Raw genomic sequence first — 19,712 nt, forward strand, 5'->3', positions numbered from 1 at the left:
CACACACACACACACACACACACACACACACACACATATATATTAGGGGTGCAACGATACACAAAATTCACGGTTCGGTTCGATACTTTGGTGTCACGGTTCGATATTTTTTCGATACAAAAAAATGTTCATGCCTTTTTAATTTGTCATTTATTAAAATTATAAATATATATTTTAACTCAAAAGTACAGTTTTTAAATTTAACCCTAACCCTTGTGCGTGTTTTTTATTTTGACAGCGAGTGCGCACCTGCGGACCACTTATGTGCAGCCCTGGTTATTTAGCTCGTCATATTGCAGCCACAGAAATTCTTTTGTCCATGAAACCATAAAGCTGCACTTTCTTTTTGCCTTATAGTCTCATTTGTCATAACTTCTCCGTTTTGTGGTAAGCTTTTCTTTGGCTGTCACTTCTTCACCCTGACCTGTCTTATTTGGCTCAGCAGAACTGAAATGCTTTTACACGCTCACTCACATAAGCTCAGCGATTCTCTGCGCGATCAACCTCTCACATGTTTAAGCTTGCTGCGAGAGATTTCACTTGTCGTGTTTGCATAGTAAGCTAACGATTAATAAGACGATGTCAGAGGAATTGGTGCACAAATTATCATCACTCACAGATCAGTGCTGTCGCTCTCTATACACAGTTCGCACGATTGCAAAGTGAAAGCAAAAAAACAAGCGCAAATTCAAACGCGACTTCAATATGTCACATATTGACAGTGGCTCATCGATGCCAATGACATAATTACCCAGCTACATTTCTGAAAGAATGCAAAAGCATTGACATATATTTTTCCTACAATAGCCCGACGGGCAGGGAAGAGATAGATTTTGGTAGCCCGACTGAAAAAATCGCTAGCTCCGGGACGTCGGGCTAGCGATATTGCAAGCCCTGTATCTGATTGAGGAATCACTCATCTTTGGAAAAGAGAGTTTATTACAGAGAAATGTCTCTTTCCAAAATAAAAGCTATACTATCCGCTTCTTCTGGGCTATATTCTCAGCAGCATAAGGAGAATCATGTGCTAACAGCTGTCTAAATGACTCGGCTAAAGTTAGTAGCATGCTTGCTTTTTTTTGTCTGCTTCCACTTGTCTTTGCACTAGGATGATGTCGGCGTAAATGTGCAGTCATATTCGTTGTGTTCCCACTAGTGCTTTCAGGTTAATCTCGTTGAAATGACCTTAACGCCACAACACGGCAAATCTCCGTTAACGAGCTACCGCCGATCGCTCCGTGCATGGGGCTAGACGGCAAACACGTTAACGAGCTAACTGCGCTAACACACTAGTTCACACCAATGTAATTGAGCATTGCATGGCACATCCAACATACTGTTTTACTTTAGTCCATGACTCGCTTACCTTCAGGGTCATACGTCACATGAAAACCAAAATAATTCCAAACGCCAGATCTGAATGAGGTTCAATTTGCCTGTTGCAAGTAGAGCTTAACTTCTGTCTCGCTAGCTTGCCCTGCGCTCTTCCTTCTGACTATGCTGTCTGTGTTGAGCGCTCAGTGGATCTGCGCTCGACAGTGCAGCCTAGGCGGAGTAGTCGAACACAGATTCACTGAGCGCTCAACACAGACAGCATCGTCAGAAGGAAAATTGATAAAATAAATTACAAATGTTGTATTGTTCGATACATATGCGTACCGAACCGAAAGCACTGTATCGAACGGTTCAATATCGATACGAATATCGTTGCACCCCTAATAAAGAAGTATAAATGTATTATTAAAATGCAATAATATGCAGTGCAACATTGATTATCTTTAATGAAATGACCACTCACAGTCAAGTATTATGCAGTGATAGAACAGCAGTTTTTAGGCTGTTGGAGAAATTATGAGTTCAAAGAGGTAAAATCCTACAATAAAGTGTGGATGCCTGTCTGCAGTTCTGGGTAAAGGTCCCTTCAGGCTCTTTACCTTCAGGGATCGGACGACACTGTTGGCAGCCAGCAAATCCAGCGGCTTTGTGTTCCTGCAGCGTGGCAACATCAGCGACACCCCTGACATCATCTCGCTGTTCATGATGACACCTGGTCTCAGCAGAGCGCGACCACACGGTGAATGAATTTGTTTAAAATGAAAAGGTTTACTTTGTATACAGAGAGAGATTCATTTCATTGCAGGCAAAATAATAACTGCTCAAAAAACTGATTTAGTTTTTTTTTTTTCTTCTATTTCAAATGATGATGTCAGCATTTTAATTACAACTGTTCACAATAATTATGACTTCCAAGAGGAAGGAAGTTTCTTGTGTTTTTATATTTAGTGAGTGTGGGAAACTGGTTAGTTCAGAAGCTTTATAGTTTTATTTTACACTCATTTCTTTTCAATGTAGAAAACAGTCTGTGTCTGCTTTACTAGTGTAGGGTTTGGTGGTATCAGTGCATGAAAGAGATCTTCTGTAGTGGGTTTGGGAAAGTTTGATCGTTGTGTAGATACCACAGTGGTATATTTTCCTGTCAGCAGAATACAGGGAGTGCAGAATTATTAGGCAAGTTGTATTTTTGAGGGATAATTTTATTATTGAACAACAACCATGTTCTCAATGAACCCAAAAATCTCATTAATATCAAAGCTGAATGTTTTTGGAAGTAGTTTTTAGTTTGTTTTTAGTTTTAGCTATTTTAGGGGGATATCTGTGTGTGCAGGTGACTATTACTGTGCATAATTATTAGGCAACTTAACAAAAAACAAATATATACCCATTTCAATTATTTATTTTTACCAGTGAAACCAATATAACATCTCCACATTCACAAATATACATTTCTGACATTCAAAAACAAAACAAAAACAAATCAGCGACCAATATAGCCACCTTTCTTTGCAAGGAAACTCAAAAGCCTGCCATCCATGGATTCTGTCAGTGTTTTGATCTGTTCACCATCAACATTGCGTGCAGCAGCAACCACAGCCTCCCAGACACTGTTCAGAGAGGTGTACTGCTTTCCCTCCTTGTAAATCTCACATTTGATGATGGACCACAGGTTCTCAATGGGGTTCAGATCAGATGAACAAGGAGGCCATGTCATTAGTTTTTCTTCTTTTATACCCTTTCTTGCCAGCCACGCTGTGGATTACTTGGACGCGTGTGATGGAGCAGAAAATCATGTTTTTCTTGAAGGATGCAGACTTCTTCCTGTACCACTGCTTGAAGAAGGTGTCTTCCAGAAACTGGCAGTAGGACTGGGAGTTGAGCTTGACTCCATCCTCAACCCGAAAAGGCCCCACAAGCTCATCTTTGATGATACCAGCCCAAACCAGTACTCCACCTCCACCTTGCTGGCGTCTGAGTCGGACTGGAGCTCTCTACCCTTTACCAATCCAGCCACGGGCCCATCCATCTGGCCCATCAAGACTCACTCTCATTTCATCAGTCCATGAAACCTTAGAAAAACCAGTCTTGAGATATTTCTTGGCCCAGTCTTGACGTTTCAGCTTGTGTGTCTTGTTCAGTGGTGGTCGTCTTTCAGCCTTTCTTACCTTGGCCATGTCTCTGAGTATTGCACACCTTGTGCTTTTGGGCACTCCAGTGATGTTGCAGCTCTGAAATATGGCCAAACTGGTGGCAAGTGGCATCTTGGCAGCTGCACGCTTGACTTTTCTCAGTTCATGGGCAGTTATTTTGCGCCTTGGTTTTTCCACACGCTTCTTGCGACCCTGTTGACTATTTTGAATGAAACGCTTGATTGTTCGATGATCACGCTTCAGAAGCTTTGCAATTTTGAGACTGCTGCATCCCTCTGCAAGATATCTCACTATTTTTGACTTTTCTGAGCCTGTCAAGTCCTTCTTTTGACCCATTTTGCCAAAGGAAAGGACGTTGCCTAATAATTATGCACACCTGATATAGGGTGTTGATGTCATTAGACCACACCCCTTCTCATTACAGAGATGCACATCACTTAATATGCTTAATTGGTAGTAGGCTTTCGAGCCTATACAGCTTGGAGTAAGACAACATGCATGAAGAGGATGATGTGGACAAAATACTCATTTGCCTAATAATTCTGCACTCCCTGTACAGCAGGCTCCTGAATGAAAGAGACGCAGGTATGCTGGTTGAAAGCCAGTAGGAAGCTGTTTAAACAGGGGAGCTCTGATGTTAAATTCACAGCTTAAAAAAAAATTCGTTTCTTTGGCCAAATCTGTAATGTCTGGTTTCTCAACTCTGACTCTTTACCTTCTGGTGACTGGACAAGGAGTTTCTTTTTTCTTGGAAGAAAAAAACAACACGAAGGAAAAAGGCGTAAGAATGCAAACTTTAATATCTATTCTGTAAGTGTGGTAGACTCTATTTATATATATTCAGCTATCAATTCCAAAACACAAAGCTTAGCAATCAAGCTGAAAATACAGCAGCGATATATTATCACATTGTAAAGTTTTAGCAAATAATTGTTAACCCAATGTTTTCTCTTCTTTTAGCTGTTGCTTGCTGTTGCTATTGCACTCATTGTTTGGTTGGCCATTGCTGAGCAGATGCTATCTGCCTCACACCTTTTAAATTTATTATTAATAATAGTGAACATAAAAGTTCCAAAAACCAAAACATGTGTTAGTCGTTTGGTACCGGCCCACGAGAGTTGAGCTCGGGTGTGAGATTTATGGTTTCCAGGGCTTTTTATTGGTTTTTATCATTATTTTTTTTTTATCGTTTTTATTGTTAACTCTGTTTCCCTGGGCCTTTCCATGTGTGTTATGAATAAATCTTTTTTTTTTTTTTTTTTTTTTTTTTTGTACCGGTACTGGTTTTATTTAGTTGTATCTGTGACCCCTTAAAGGCTGGTCCATGAAAATATTGTTGGATATAAACTAGTCCATAGTGCAAAAAAGGGTGGGGACTGCTGGTATTTACGTCATAATTAATGTTAGCTTATTAGCGCTTTAAAAACTGCCTTGTGGTGCCTTCTAGTGTTTGAATTTAAAGTTTGAGCTTGAACTTCTTTTCCTGATGAAAGCACGATTCCTACATAGCAGACATGTGTTTGACATTTTATTTTCTGCATGATCCCGTCACCTTACATTAATGAGAAAATCAGAGTTTCACTAAGGATCTCTCTCTGCAGCGACTGAAAACAGGCTAGCTGGCTTTCTCATCTTCCACTGTTTCCTTTGTGTTTGGCAGTGTTTGGAATGATTTGAGTGCGACCAGTGAAAACACTGATGGAGGAGATGGACTCTCATTGACTTACATTGGTAGCATGGCCCAGAGATCAGATTGCTAAATGCTAATATAGCAACCTGAGCTGCAGGCTGGTGAGCAAGCCAAGACACTAGCTTGTTCCAAAGCTAGTCTCACTTTTTATCACATGTGAGCTGAGATACTGCTGCACTTTGGATTATTTTCAAGCAATATACAAACGCATTTTCTCCCACTTAATAAACTTTAAAAATTATTTTACACTTGAAAAGAGGACCGAGGAATGTAATCAAGTGTAAGAACATGTAATATGGATTCAAAACTTCTATTGTATTTTGGCCTTCAGTTTTGGTGAAAAAGTGAATATAAAGCTGCACCACTAAATAATTTCTATTGTGAGTACCAGTAGGTTTTCTTTGTGTAAAGGCTGTGTTCAGCTGCCATGTTAAATGTGCTGCTATGAGGATCTTTCTTTCTTTCAATTTTATTTATACAACTCCAAATCACAACAACAGTCACCTCAAGGCACTTTATATTGTAAGGTAGACCCTACAATAATACATACAGAGAAAAACTTCATATGACCCCCTATGAGCAAGCACGTCAGCTGGCAACAGTGGGAAGGAAAAACTCCCTTTTAACAAGAAGAAACCTCTGGCAGAACCAGGCTCAGGGAGGGGCAGTCATCTGCCATGATTGGCTGGGGAGAGAGAAGGAAGACAGGATAAAAGACATGTTGTGGAAGAGAGCCAGAGATTAATAACAAGTATGATTCAATGCAGAGAGGTCTATTAACACATAGTGAGTGAGAAACGTGACTGAAGAAGAAATACTCAGTGCATCATGGGAATCCCCCAGCAGCCTACACTTACTGCAACATAACTAAGGGAGTATTCAAGGTCACCTGATCCATCCCTAACTATATGCTTTAGCAAAAAGGAAAGTTTGAAGCCTAATCTTAAAAGTAGAGATAGTGTCTGTCTCCTGAATCCAGACTGGAAGCTGGTTCCATAGAAGAGGGGCTTGAAAACTGAAGGCTCTGCTTCCCATTCTACTTTTAAATACTCTAGGAACAACAAGTAAACCTGCAGTGCAAGGGTGATAGGGTACTATAAGGTCATTAAAATAAAATGGGGACTGATTATTCAAGACCTTGTATGTGAGGAGCAGGAATTTGATCTTTGTTGGTTTACACAACTGAGTTAAACAGTATGTAACTCAGTGTTAATAATAATATATAAAAGCTGTTCCTTACAGTGGCAGTATGCTGTTTATACTGTATTTATACTAGAGAGCAAACAGTTGAAATAAAGGTTGAATTCAGTGAATGAATCTAAGCATCATCAGCTTAAGTTTAATTTGATCTCTTGATGTAACCTAACACTGACTGAGAACACCGCAGCTACTGTGCACTAGTCCAACTTAGTGCAACAGAGTACTTTCATGAAACCTTTCAATACCACAAAGTTAGTGTACTATTGTTTGGCAAGATGTTTCCCAGTATGAAAAAACACACCTTCATATCATATACAGGTCCAATATCTGATTTAAAAAAAGCCATTCTTCCTGTCCAGTCCTGCATTTCTTATCAGGAATACAATACCTTTAACTAGCAGCCATTTTTTGTGTTTGCTGATATTTGCTGAGCTGATAGAAATGTTACACTTGAAATAACCTGCCATTAAAAAACATGACAATATCAATGCTAACGTTTCTGCTTCGGCCTTGAAGTCACACTGATGTACCTTGTTTCACTTTTCACTTTTCATCCGTTTTAAGCCTCAAACACTTTAATTAATTCTTCAGTTTTTTTAAGAATACTTCACCTCAACTTATTCAGATTTTTTAACACCAGAGTGTGACTGTGCATAAGTAGAACTGGTAAATTCAAGCAACTTGTCTTATTTGTCTTTTAAAAAACATAATCACAGTAGCTCTTCTGCTTTGCGAGCTTTTCTTTATACTTATGAATTTTTTTCTTTTTTTTTACTCAGACACGTCACGAGTTTCCTTTGAGGCAGCTGACAGGCCAAACTACTTCCTGTCTGCAAGCCCCAATGGCCAGTTGACGTTGGCCAAGTGGCAGGAGAGCGAGGCATTCTGGGAAAGAGCCACCTTCATCCTCCGCAGGAACACCTGGATCCCAGGCTATGACTCACTCGAGTCCCATGCAAAACCCGGCTTCTTCTTATATGCTGCTGTACCTCGCCTCTACCTAATCAAATACAGACACTTGGACAGCTTCCGCAAGGCCACGCTGTTCAAACTGTCAGGTCAGCAGCACATCACATAACACTCAGTAATCATCAGTGTTGCTGATTTTTTTTATTTATGATCATAACAAAAAAATTAATGCGGTCATGATGACAGGGCTGGACCTGGAAACTGGCTGCTTAAGACCTCACAAGCACAACTTTTTCTAACCTAAATTTTTTGACGTGAAAGACTTACTTGAACCATGACTTGCATATAAACAGACTTCCAGCATGTTCTAGAGTTAAATCACAGTAGAGATGTTAGTTACCTCGACTGTTTTGGCAGCGTTTGCAAGCGTGATATTCTTTCTGTCTGTTAACACGAAAGCTCAAAAAGTTTTAAATGAATTCTGGTAAATCTTTTTAGGAGTGTAGAGGGAGTCGTGTTAATAATCCATTAAAATTTGCCTTACAACCACAAAGGTCTTCAAGGTCGACTTCAAGTTTTACTTGTTGACAATTGACAAAAAGCATTATAAATTAAGAATTAGGAATTAGAAATCTGACCTCTGCCTTTCTTTCAAGGTTAACAGATTGATCTGAAGGTCAAAATAATAATGATGCTATATAGAGCTATTTTGTTTATTTTGTCTTGTTTCATAATGTTTCTTACTGCCATTATTTGTATTGAAAACACATTGGCATATAAAGAATGATTGTTCACGTTGCTCTTCTTCTACATGGTTTGTATTTGCAACATTTAGGAAATGATACTGTTATGTAAGGATTCTAAATATCACATTATAGTTTGCATTCAAATATCATGGGACATTTGACCTCTGACCTCACTTTTACATCTTACATCTGCTCTTGTTTTCTTTGCTCAGTTCAGTTTGCTTCTATATCAACATCCTGTTTATTTAGATGTTTACCTTAGGGACCTTGGGTTAATTTACTGCTTTATATTTTTGACTCAGGTACCGGCAAGGATTCAGTGGGTCGTTATTGCTTCTCTGTGGTGCCAAGGGTCAAGACTACTGGCTCCTCTGCTCATATTTTCTGTTAACAGGGCAGTGAGGCTAATAACTGATGCTAAAAATATATCAGCAACATTTGCTGATGGCAGTAAATGCCAGTCCAGATATAGACATGCTAATGGTGTTGATCTTTTTCTAGTCAGTCCAGATAGAAAATGTGATGTTTAATATACAGAAACATGCTGTACATGTTTCTGTATATTTAAAATGAGCATTATTTTTGTTTCATAATGTAAATTTACAGAATGAATGATATTTGCATGAATGAATGATACTAAATCCTTGTTTTGATTGTTTCTCAGCCATGTGTACATTGTAACTTTAGGGGTGATTAAACTGTCACATATTACCATAATGCTTACTAAGCTTACTAAGCATTTAATAAGTATTGTGTGTTTTTGATCAGGCCCAAACCCAGATGCCCCACCAGCTCCTCGCTGTCAGTGGAGGTACGACGCCTGCGTCAGCCCCTGTTTCAAGACATGCAGCGACCCATTCGCTGAAGCCTGCATCACCATCCCACAGTAAGATCTTCCCCTTTACTCTGAACATTACAGCCAGAATTATCAGCTTGAACAGTCAGTTCTACGCATACATTAAAGACTTCAAAGACTGGGACCAGGTCTTCAAGCATGTGCATCCACAAAGTGACTCTGCTGCATCAAATCAGCAATAAGATAGAATCATTCTAGTATCAGTTTGTGATTAAATTAGATCAATCTGTTTGTGATAATATGCTGATTAGCTGTGATAAATTTACAAAAATTGCAAATCTGTTTTCATTCAGAGCCCAACCAAACCTCATAGATTTGAAACAGAAATCCAAAAACACTTTCACGAATGGTAATGTAGTTCCTGCAGCACAGCAATTTAACCTCAAAATGACATAGGCGCTTGGGATCCTTGCTTTTACTTAGGAATATAACAAGAGGACAATCAGTTGGCTACCAATTGAATCAAGTTCCCTACTGCAAAGAGACACACTGGAAACGAGTTGTGCTCATCAGTGGAGACTGATTCAGATTGATTGCAGTGTAATGGCAATCTATTTGTTTACCTGCAAACTTTCTCCAACCCATCCAGCAGTGACTGCAGTCAGTCTGAGTTGGGCCTCACTTGTTTCGATGCAGCTTGTCTTTCTCTGGGTTAACTGTGAAGTTTCTTCTGTGTAATCTCTTTCCAACCAAAAATGGTTGGCCAGAGAGTTGCACAGTCAACCACTGGGTGAACGCTTGGTCGCCACAACTACTTGTAATTGCATTGATTTTCCAGACTGCCATCCTATTTTTACTCTAGTATGACATTAATCAACCTGACTACTTGCAAATACATGTTTAGTGAAAATGCTGAGCTGATGTTTGAACTGACAGAAACTTTACAAATTTCATTTTTCAATTCAGACTTAATGAGAACTTGGGGGGAATCACATAATTATGAAACTGGGATCTTATAATCACAATAAAAGATCTTGTAATGACGACAACAACAACAACAACAAAAATACGCTTATGGGAGCTATCCATCATTACTATACTTGAGAGAAATGTGGGATTATTGCTCCGTCATACAATTTATGATCTTAAATATTAATAAAAATATTTTGAAGTATTTTTTAAAGTTTATTTCAGAGATGTTGCTGAAACTTTCCTGATGCTGATCATGATATTGTTTAAAAAAAGAATTATGACAGTGTTGCTCTTTTAGAAATAAAATCCTTGATTAGTTTTCCTTCTATTTATTTTGTATGCGCAGTCCTTTGTTAACAGCTCTTAATGCTTTGGCCTCTGAGTACCGATGCAGAGTTTATAGTTTCAGCTGTCAATTGTTTTCTGTTCAGAGTGGAGGGTTGCCTTCCTGTGTGTCCCCCACTCATGGTCCTGGATGAGGTCACTCATCGGTGTGTGTACATTGAAGACTGTGAGTATCTGTGTAACACTTTATGATGAACAGTATTTATAAAGGCTAAACATACTAGTTAGTTGGTAGTTTTTTTTAAATATTAGTAAGCACTGATACTGATACTTGATAATTTTTGCTAATAAAGCTAATAACAGGTTTTTAAGGTATATATGTATATTGTTCGGATGTCATTGAAAGGTTTCAACTGTTAGTCATAAAATTTTGTTCTGTCATTTTTAAATCTTACCTTAGTTTCTGTATTATAAAAATTAATATACTTTTCTGCAATTTGTTAATAGGTGTTGTTTAATAGGCAACCTATAGAAAAGCTATAGGTAAAATCAACACAATAATATAGTAATATAACAAAAATGAAAAATGCGAATTACATTGATATTTGCGTTAGGTAATATAGCTTATTAAATTCTCTGTGTTAATCAAGTTAATAGTTAATATTGCTATGGTTTTAGTAATACCGTATTTTCACGACCATAAGGCGCACTGTGCTAAAAGGCGCAGTCTCAGTTATGTGTGCCCTTACTGTATTTAACACACACATAAGGCGCACTGGACCATAGGGCGCATACAAGTACCGTATGCGTATTTAAAAATAAAGCGGGAGCAAACCTGAATTCGGTACCTTACTCACATTTCTATTGCCGGTAATCGTCATCATCAACAACACACAAGCATACAAGTGTGCATATTTAAAAATAAAGCAGGAGCAAAACTGAGTTTGGTACTCACATTTTTATTACCAATAATCGTCATCATCAACAACACACAAGCATACAAGTGTGCGTATTTAAAAATAAAGCAGGAGCAAAACAAAGTTTGGTACTCACATTTTTATCATCAATCAAACCCATCAAAGTCCTCATCCTCTGTGTCTGAATTGAACAGCTGCGCTAAATCTCCATCAAACATGCCAGGTTCACCGTCTTCACCGTCAGAGTCACTTTCCGTGCCGTGCGGCTCCTCGGAAACGATGCCGGCTTTTGCGAAAGCTCGAACAACAGTGCCAGCAGACATGTTAGCCCAAGCATCTACAATCCATTGGCAAATTGTGGCGTAACTCGCCCGGCGCTGCCTTCCACTCTTAGTGAAACTGTGGTCTCCACCGGTCATCCATCGCTCCCAGGCCGCTCGCAGCCTTACTTTGAACGGGCGGTTCACACCGATGTCCAGCGGTTGGAGTTCCTATGTCAGGCCTCCCGGAATGACAGCAAGCTCACAGTTCATTTGCTTCACAAGTTTTTTCACATCAGCTGTGAGATGGGCACGCATAGAGTCACAGATCAACAGCGATGGTGATGCGTGGAAAAAACCACCTGGTCTCCTTACATACACCTCCCTCAGCCAGTCTTTCATCATTTCCTCATCCATCCAGCCCTTTTCATTTGCCTTAATGATGATTTCTGCTGGAAACTTCTCTTTAGGCAAAGTCTTTCGCTTAAAAATCACCATAGGCGGCAGTTTCTGTCCATTAGCATGGCAGCCAAGCACAACAGTAAAAGAAGACTTTTCATACCCCGTTGTGCGTATCGCTACCGTGCTGGTCCCCTTCTTCTCCACAGTGTGACTCACCGGGATGTCAAAAGTGAGCGGGACCTCGTCCATGTTTGTGATGTGGCTGGGCTGGATGTTTTTGTCGCCGATGTGTTTGCTGCAGTAGGAGCGGAAGATGGCCAGCTTTTCCTTATAATCCGCTGGAAGTTGCTGCGCTACCGTAGTCCTGGTCCGGATGGAAAAATGGCACCGTTTCATAAAACGAAAGCACCAAGACGGACCTCCTTGGAAATGTTCAATGTTCATCTCTTCAGCTAGTGAAACTGCTTTTAGCCGAATGGTGACCGTCGAAACGCTTCTCCCGCTCGCTCTTTGCTCGATGATCCACCGCTCGAGTCTTTCCTCCAACTCGAGCCACCTCGCCTTATGTCCGCGGAAACTCAGCTGCGTTTTCTTGACCTGCCGGAGCTTGTTTTCCAGCTTCCTCCATTTGCGAACCATCGATTCGTTAATCTTAAATTCTCTCGCCACTGCTCGATTTCCATGTTCCTCCGCATAGCTGATGGCCTTCAGTTTAAACTGTGCTTCGTAAGCGTGTCTCTTTGCCATTTTCAGGGTTGTTAAAACAACGATGTCCTGCATAATGCACATACCTGTTCTTTTATACAGGTATGTGCGATTGTCCCGGTATATACGATCAACGCCCACACTTCACCCTTTAACATTCTCATGGTATTCTCTACTACGTCCTCCTTACAACACATAGGGCGCACCGCGCTATAGGGCGCGCCGCACTTTTTGAAGAAAATCTAAGACTTTTAAGTGCGCCTTATGGTCGTGAAAATACGGTACACCAAGATGCACAATTTTGCACATTTAGGAAAACGAATTTACAGTTGTTTCAAATTTAACCTAATCATTGATATCCCTGCTAAAATGCTAAAAGTATGAACAAACTCATCTGCACTGTTTCAGTCCACTTAATGACCTGTATCTCTTTTCTGAGCTCGTTATTTCTCTAACAAACCTTTTATTGACTGAACAGGTATCAAGGTTCCAGTCGCTGTGCAGCCCGTTACACCGTCTGCTGCACAGCCAGCTGCCACTTCTACAACCACTGCAAGTACTACTGCCTCCACCAGTACCTTTAATACCACCACCTCCACTACTGCTGCCTCTGCTGCTCCTCCACACACTGCTCCCACAACCAAAATCACCTCCACTGTTCCAGAGGCCAGTCTGCACACCAGCTCCTCAGAAACACCACCTGCCATTATCTCTCCTTCTGCAAGTCCTGAACCTTCCAGTACAATAGAACCCCCAATGCCTCCGGCAGTGCCCACTCCTGTGAGACCAGAGGTGGTGGAACCATTGTCAACTGTCAAAGTGACAGTGGCTCCGCCCACTACTATTATGGGTACAACAAAATGGATGAGTGGACCGTTGAGCTCTGCTGTCAGTCCCTTTGGTCCCAGCACCTCTAGGACAAGTAGCACCTCTTTCACCACGACACCCCTGTTCTGGCTCACTTCTACCACCAAGTCCACCGATTCCCTGCAGCCACTATTCACCATCACTCCTGTGACTACTGAGTCAGCAACCACCACTGCAGCTCCGACCACAACCTCTCTAGAGGGGACAACCACAAGTAGCACTCCTATAGTTGTGCAGACCACAGAGGCCACAACACATTCCACAGGGATCGCTCCGATCATCACAGCTTCCAGCCCCAGTCCTGCTCTGGTCCCGGAAACTTCTGTAATTACAGAAAAAACTATAGTTCCCAGTACAACTATCTCTGCACACACTGACACCAGAACAAAATCTTCAACAGTGGAAGGAACTACAGTTACAACATCCATCACATCTGGCTCACCAAGCACAGCCTTCACAACAGCTGTAGCTCTTCCAGCTTCTCCTTCTGTGGAAACAGTAACTACAGCTTTGCCAGAAATAATTTCAACGAAGATGACGGAATTAGTCACACCAGCTGCACCTTTTACTACTTCTAGAACAACACCACACATCATAACACCATCTGTAACCACAGAGAGGATGTTGCACACCACCTCTACAGACCTGACAACGCCCACAACAACGGCTCCCAAATTAACGACAACAACCCTCACTCATTTTGCACAAAGCACACACGTACCATCTCCCTCTACCTCAGCTACTATAGACTGGAGAACAATCACAAAGAAAGTGTCTATAACAGACTCCCCTGCATCTGGCACAGCACAGGCTGAAACCACAACTGCTCCTTTGTCCAAATCTACAGTCTATACTGAGAAAACTTCCTGGTCTGCAGCTGTCCCGGTTACAGACAGAACGACCATCACAAGTGCCACTGCAACCTCAAGACCTCCAGAAATACCAAAAATATCCACTGTGTCCACAGTTCCTATAATCACGACAAACCTGATAGAAACTACTCCTGTGTCAAAATCCCCCATAACTGATAGCTCCACCGGTCCACCTACTACTATTAGTACTTCAGAACCTTGGCGCCCCTCTCATTGGCAGAGCTCCCCCACCCCAGTCTACAGAGCCACAGTGGAGACGACACCAGAGGTCAAATCTGAAACTGTTGTCCATGTGGTCGCGTCCACTGCAACTACCACAATTCCTCACGTTCCACTAACAACTGAGACAACTGTAACATCTGTAACATCAGCATCGATACCTACCACTGCCCAAACCAGGACACCTCCTGAAATATCAACTGCACAATTCATAGCCACCACAACCAAAAAACTGGCTACACCCCTGCCTATGCATTCTTCACCTGAGACAAAGCTTATCACAGCAACTGCAAGTGCACCACCTACTGTTGCTACCACAACACAAAGACCTGTCATTGTTCAACTGATTACAGAGACAATGCATCCACTAACAGACAGAGTCCAGGTGTCAACAACATCTGCAACCACATCCCATCCATCTTCATCACCACTTGGCACTACTACTTCCACAGCACCTCCTAGGACAACAACTATCCTGGACAAAGTCACCACCCGGCTGGTGTCCACTTCAAGGGTTACATCCGCTCTGACAACTACCATTATCACACAGACGACCACCCTCAGGACAACACCCAGACTTCCTGTGACAACAAGAATTACTCCCAGAACCACGTCGACTGAGCGTGCAACCATCAGGCCATTCACCGCTAGGGTAACAGTAGCAACAAGGCCAGCAGCAGTAACCACCAGATCAACCACTGTCAGCCCACCAACTGTCACACCAAGCTCTGACACAACAACCACATCAGAAGTGACAACTACAACCATCACAACATCAGCAGAGCCAGTTACCACAGCAAAAACAACCAAACCTCCTGACACAACCACAGCAGAACCTCACTTGACCACCATAACTACTCCACTGCCTCTTCCTACTTTAACTACACTCACAACATCTACAGCTATACCAACTTCAGTCCACAGAGAGCCAACCACATCTGAGGAAACTTCAACAACTACAGAGACTGATGTGTCACCATCTGCATCCCAACCGGTGACACCAGTGCCTGATGTGGTGAGCTCCACCCAAAAACTCAGTATTCCCACATCTGCTACAACCTCCCGTCCATCAGCCATTAAAGTCCAAACAACTGTGCTGGATAAAGTTGATCGGACGAGTCCAAGTGAAGCAACATCTCCAGCGCTGGCTTTTCCTCACACACCAGCGGAAACAACCAGTCACACAACAGAGGGAGCAACATCTATGACTTTATTACCTACAAGGATGTGCACGGTGGGCTCACTTATTATTCAGCTTCATTTCAGTTTATTATTGGATTACTTCAGGCAGGCTACAAAGTCAAACTCAGGCAGTAATAGCACATCAGCTGATCTCAGTGCTTGCATCTGCTTCTTCTTTTACACAGATGGCATGCTTTAAGTTTCTTTTGCCCACCTGTAGTTGCTGCACATCTGCAAGCCACTTTGCAACCCACCTTCATCCTAGTTTCTCTTTCTATGCAGTGTCTGAATTGTTGTATTTTTTGTATTCTCTGTTCTGCACTGGATTTCTTTTTGCTACTCTTTCCTGAACTTCATGGTTTTGTGTGGAAGGGAATTGCCAGGACAAAGCAAAGCTGACAAATATAATATATTTATAATATATTTGTAAACATATTATATATTATATAAATATAATATATAATATATATTTCCTGCAGAGGGAAATTTCAGCCTTTTTTGACTAGTGGTCCTGACTGAATATCTAGGACTGTAGAATTGTTCCTTTTTTGTGTTTTTCCTGGTTTAGCACAGCATGCTTATTTCAGACACAGAACATCTAAAGATTAAGCTTAGATATCTGATTAAATATTCCAAATTTAAGGTGCACTTAAATCTGGTCTGTTATGCAATTATGATCTACTAATTATGATCTTGCAACTAAATATATTTTTAAATAATAGAACGTGAATCTTGAGTGTTGCTCACTGGTTACTGCAATGCCAAAAAACATGGTTTTACTTTCCTAATTACAAACAACAAATAACCTTCATTTTGATTTTTATTGTTTTTTTTGTTTGTTTGTTTTTTTGCACCAGCCTCCATATGCAGAGATCGTTGATGATTGCACCAAGTACATCTGTGTCAACAACCAGCTCGTCCTGTTCAACAAATCCCAGAGCTGCCCTTACACTGCCGACCCTCCAAACTGTGGCCTGCTTGGCTTTGCTATCCTCGTAAATGGAGACAAGTGCTGCCCTAAGTGGGACTGTCCATGTGAGGAAAACACATAAATGAAGGAAACACATTAATTTTTTTTTTTTTTACAAGAAAATCTGCTCCACACTTTTAAATTTTGCTCTGACTGAATGATGATAATTCTTAAATGTCTCCCATAAATATCTGGCTTTGGCAGATTGTTATCTTTAACTGTGCTCTTTGGTATCCCTACTGTGCCAGGTCGATGCACAATGTTCCCTGATCTGAACGTGATCACATTTGATGGGAACAGCGTTGCCATCTACAAGGCTGCCTCTTTTATAGTGACCCAGCTGCCCAATGAAACTGTCAGTGTTCTGGTTCAGGAGTGTCCCGCTGACTCACAGTCACCAGTGAGTAAATGTCACACATGCCAGTTGCTCTGACAATGATCTGGACAAAAGTTTCTGTTCTGTCATCTGAGTTTCTTTTGCTTTTTAAAGCTCTTCTGGAATTTTACCAACTTGTGTCTGGTGGCACTCAACATCACCCATAAATCCAACCACATCATTATCAACAGGCTGCAGAGGAGGGTAGGAAATACTCTGCTTCTGATTAAAGCTAAAACACTGATAAAAATCTACGTGATGACATTTAGTTCTTGATGCTTTCTTTCAGCTGTATGTCAATTCACGGTATGCTAAACCTCGATTCAAAAAGTACGGCTTTGAGATTTACGACACAGGCAACATGTACCTGATCCGCAGCCCGGCCGGTCTTAAGTTACAGTGGTACCACAGTACAGGGATGATGGTCATCGACACTGACAGCTCCAGCAACAAGCTGCCCACCATGGGCCTCTGTGGTAAAAAAAACATGTGCATTTTTCTTTCTTTTTAACATTACAGAGTAAAGATATCATTCTGGTAGGTTTAAAACCTGTGGCATAGTGACCCTGTTTTTCTCGGCACACCATCAAAACATTATTTCACTTTTGTGGACACAAATGTCATGATATGTCACGACTGAGGTGATGTTCATGATGCAAATGCATGTCTTAGGCTTCTGTGATGGAGATCCATCAAACGACCTGATTTTGGCAAATGGGACCACAGTGGGTGAAAGTGAGGATCCAGCTGTGTTCATCGACAGCTGGCAGATTCCTAATACCACAAGTTACATCAGCCACAGCCGCCGCCGTGAGCTCAACTGCTCTACCAGTGACTGCTCCAGCTGCTTCTTCATGCTGCAGAACCAGGCCTTTACCCCCTGCCATGCCTTTGTATGTAAATGCATACATTCATTCATTTCCAGATGTGTTTAGTTACAGGGAAGCTTTCTGTTATTTCTGAGTAGAAGATGTCAAAAGAGCAAAAAGATCATTTTAAATGATTGCAGATTGTTGCAAATATAATTACAAAATAGGGGTATTCAAATATACTTATGTAACAATATTACTAGTTTCAAGTAATTGCTCTTTCTTTGTTTTTAGGTCCCACCCACCACGTTTTGTGAGGTTTGGGTACGAGACTCGGAGTATGTGAACAACCAGTGTGTGGCTCTGGCTGCTTATGTGGCTTCCTGTCACAAATTCAATATCTGCATTGAGTGGAGGAGTCCAAATTACTGCCGTAAGATTGTTGTCAGATTAAACCTTGTTGTGTAGCAAGCAAACACTGTAGTTTAATGTCCAGCTGTCACAACTTCTGTTATATTCGCTTCCATCTGAGCAACTCTGCTTTGATTTTGGTCTCCAGTTAATCCCATTGATCTGTTTTTAGAGAAAGTGCTAAATAATGGATTGATGGCACTGACATGTCTGCGTCTCCTCCTGCAGCCTTTGTGTGTCCCAATACTCTGAGGTATCAGGCCTGTCTACCAGCCTGCACGTCTCAGTCCTGCCCCAACCACGACTTTGATTCTGATCCAGATCAGTGTTCTGGCCTGACTGAGGGCTGCGTGTGCCCTGAGGGAACACTCCTTCACCGGCCATACTCTGCACTCTGCATCCCACCTGACAAATGCGGTAAGAGCCCAGTTTACCAACAGAGCACAAAGCAAGAAGGGAAGGTCTGTGCATTGGATTATTGTGATGGGACCAGAAGAAAATGCTGAGAACTATGCAACTGTTTAGTCTAAGGAAACTTGTTTTTGCCTATGAAAAAGGAGAAAAGATTTCAAGTTATTTTCTCAAAATTTTGAGTTAGTAAGCTGAAATTGTGGGTTAGCTCTGCTAATCAAGTGTGTGAATAGCATCATTACCTTTTTACCTGGTAGCAGATTCCACAGTGAGCTACCAATGTATAGTAAACATGAATAAATTGCCATTGTTCTGAAAGTTTGCTCATTTTTGACCTGCCTGTTTAGCATTGGGAGCTGACAAGGAAATGAACCTTCATGGAGCATCCTGATTGGCAGAGCTAACTTTAAATTTTGAGTTATTTTCTCAAAATTTCAGCTCATTAACTCTATGCACTTAGAAATGCATAACTTGAAATTTTGTCTTCTGTCTTGTCGTCTATTCTCAGGCCCATTTCATTATCTTTAGAAACTAATGCACATCCAACTTATAACAAAAGCACAATTCTATAAATACTCTATGAATATAGCCCTACATTGAAATCTGTGTGAAAGGTCATTGGTATACAATTATTTCTTAGTTTGGGAAAGTTTCCCATTTGAATCAGCATCAGTCAGCTGAACCACATTCTGTTTGAGCTTTAAAAGATTCATTGTAGTCATGTGTATCTAAAATAGAGTGTATGTTTGTCTGCAGCCTGCACTGACAGCGGTGGTGTTCCTCGTGCACATGGTGAGGTTTGGAAAGCCTCGAAGGATGCCTGCTGCATGTACCGCTGCGACAATGACACCATCGTTCCCGTGGAATACAACTGCTCCAGCATGGTGGCGCCTGCGTGCCGTCGAGCAGGGGAGGTGATCATCAGTCTGGCTGATGACACCAGCTGTTGCCCACAAAAAGTCTGTGGTGAGTTTAAGTGCTTTTGTCTGAAACATGCAAGATAGCCTTGTAAACATACACGGCAGACCCAGTGGCATTTTGATGCTTTTTATTAAAGCTTTGACGGTTGCTGTCCACAATACTCACAGAGCTGCAGCTCTCCCGCTGCCCGCTCAACACTATCACAGCAACACAACCACAGGACCCAGTACAATATTTAATTCGGCGGGGCGTGATTGCGGATGCCGTGCAGGTGCGTCCGCCTCCTCTGCACGGCACCGCAGGCCAC

General features: G+C 41.4%; 1 protein-coding gene across 1 annotated transcript in view; it reads left to right on the plus strand.

The window, feature by feature from the left end:
* otog (otogelin) overlaps positions 1 to 19,712 on the plus strand; it is a 68,116-nt gene that overhangs the window by 37,061 nt on the left and 11,343 nt on the right. The window contains exons 28-40 of the mRNA XM_040024805.1: positions 1,904 to 2,074; positions 7,155 to 7,433; positions 8,799 to 8,916; positions 10,230 to 10,309; positions 12,846 to 15,559; positions 16,365 to 16,542; positions 16,726 to 16,877; positions 16,968 to 17,057; positions 17,143 to 17,329; positions 17,526 to 17,746; positions 17,957 to 18,095; positions 18,302 to 18,490; positions 19,241 to 19,450. Of these exons, the coding sequence (XP_039880739.1) occupies positions 1,904 to 2,074; positions 7,155 to 7,433; positions 8,799 to 8,916; positions 10,230 to 10,309; positions 12,846 to 15,559; positions 16,365 to 16,542; positions 16,726 to 16,877; positions 16,968 to 17,057; positions 17,143 to 17,329; positions 17,526 to 17,746; positions 17,957 to 18,095; positions 18,302 to 18,490; positions 19,241 to 19,450 (4,728 nt within the window). The remainder of the gene's footprint in view (positions 1 to 1,903; positions 2,075 to 7,154; positions 7,434 to 8,798; positions 8,917 to 10,229; positions 10,310 to 12,845; positions 15,560 to 16,364; positions 16,543 to 16,725; positions 16,878 to 16,967; positions 17,058 to 17,142; positions 17,330 to 17,525; positions 17,747 to 17,956; positions 18,096 to 18,301; positions 18,491 to 19,240; positions 19,451 to 19,712) is intronic.

The sequence above is a fragment of the Simochromis diagramma genome, unplaced genomic scaffold (genome assembly GCF_900408965.1).
Source record: "Simochromis diagramma unplaced genomic scaffold, fSimDia1.1 OVJJ01000299.1, whole genome shotgun sequence".
Lineage (NCBI taxonomy): Eukaryota > Metazoa > Chordata > Actinopteri > Cichliformes > Cichlidae > Simochromis > Simochromis diagramma.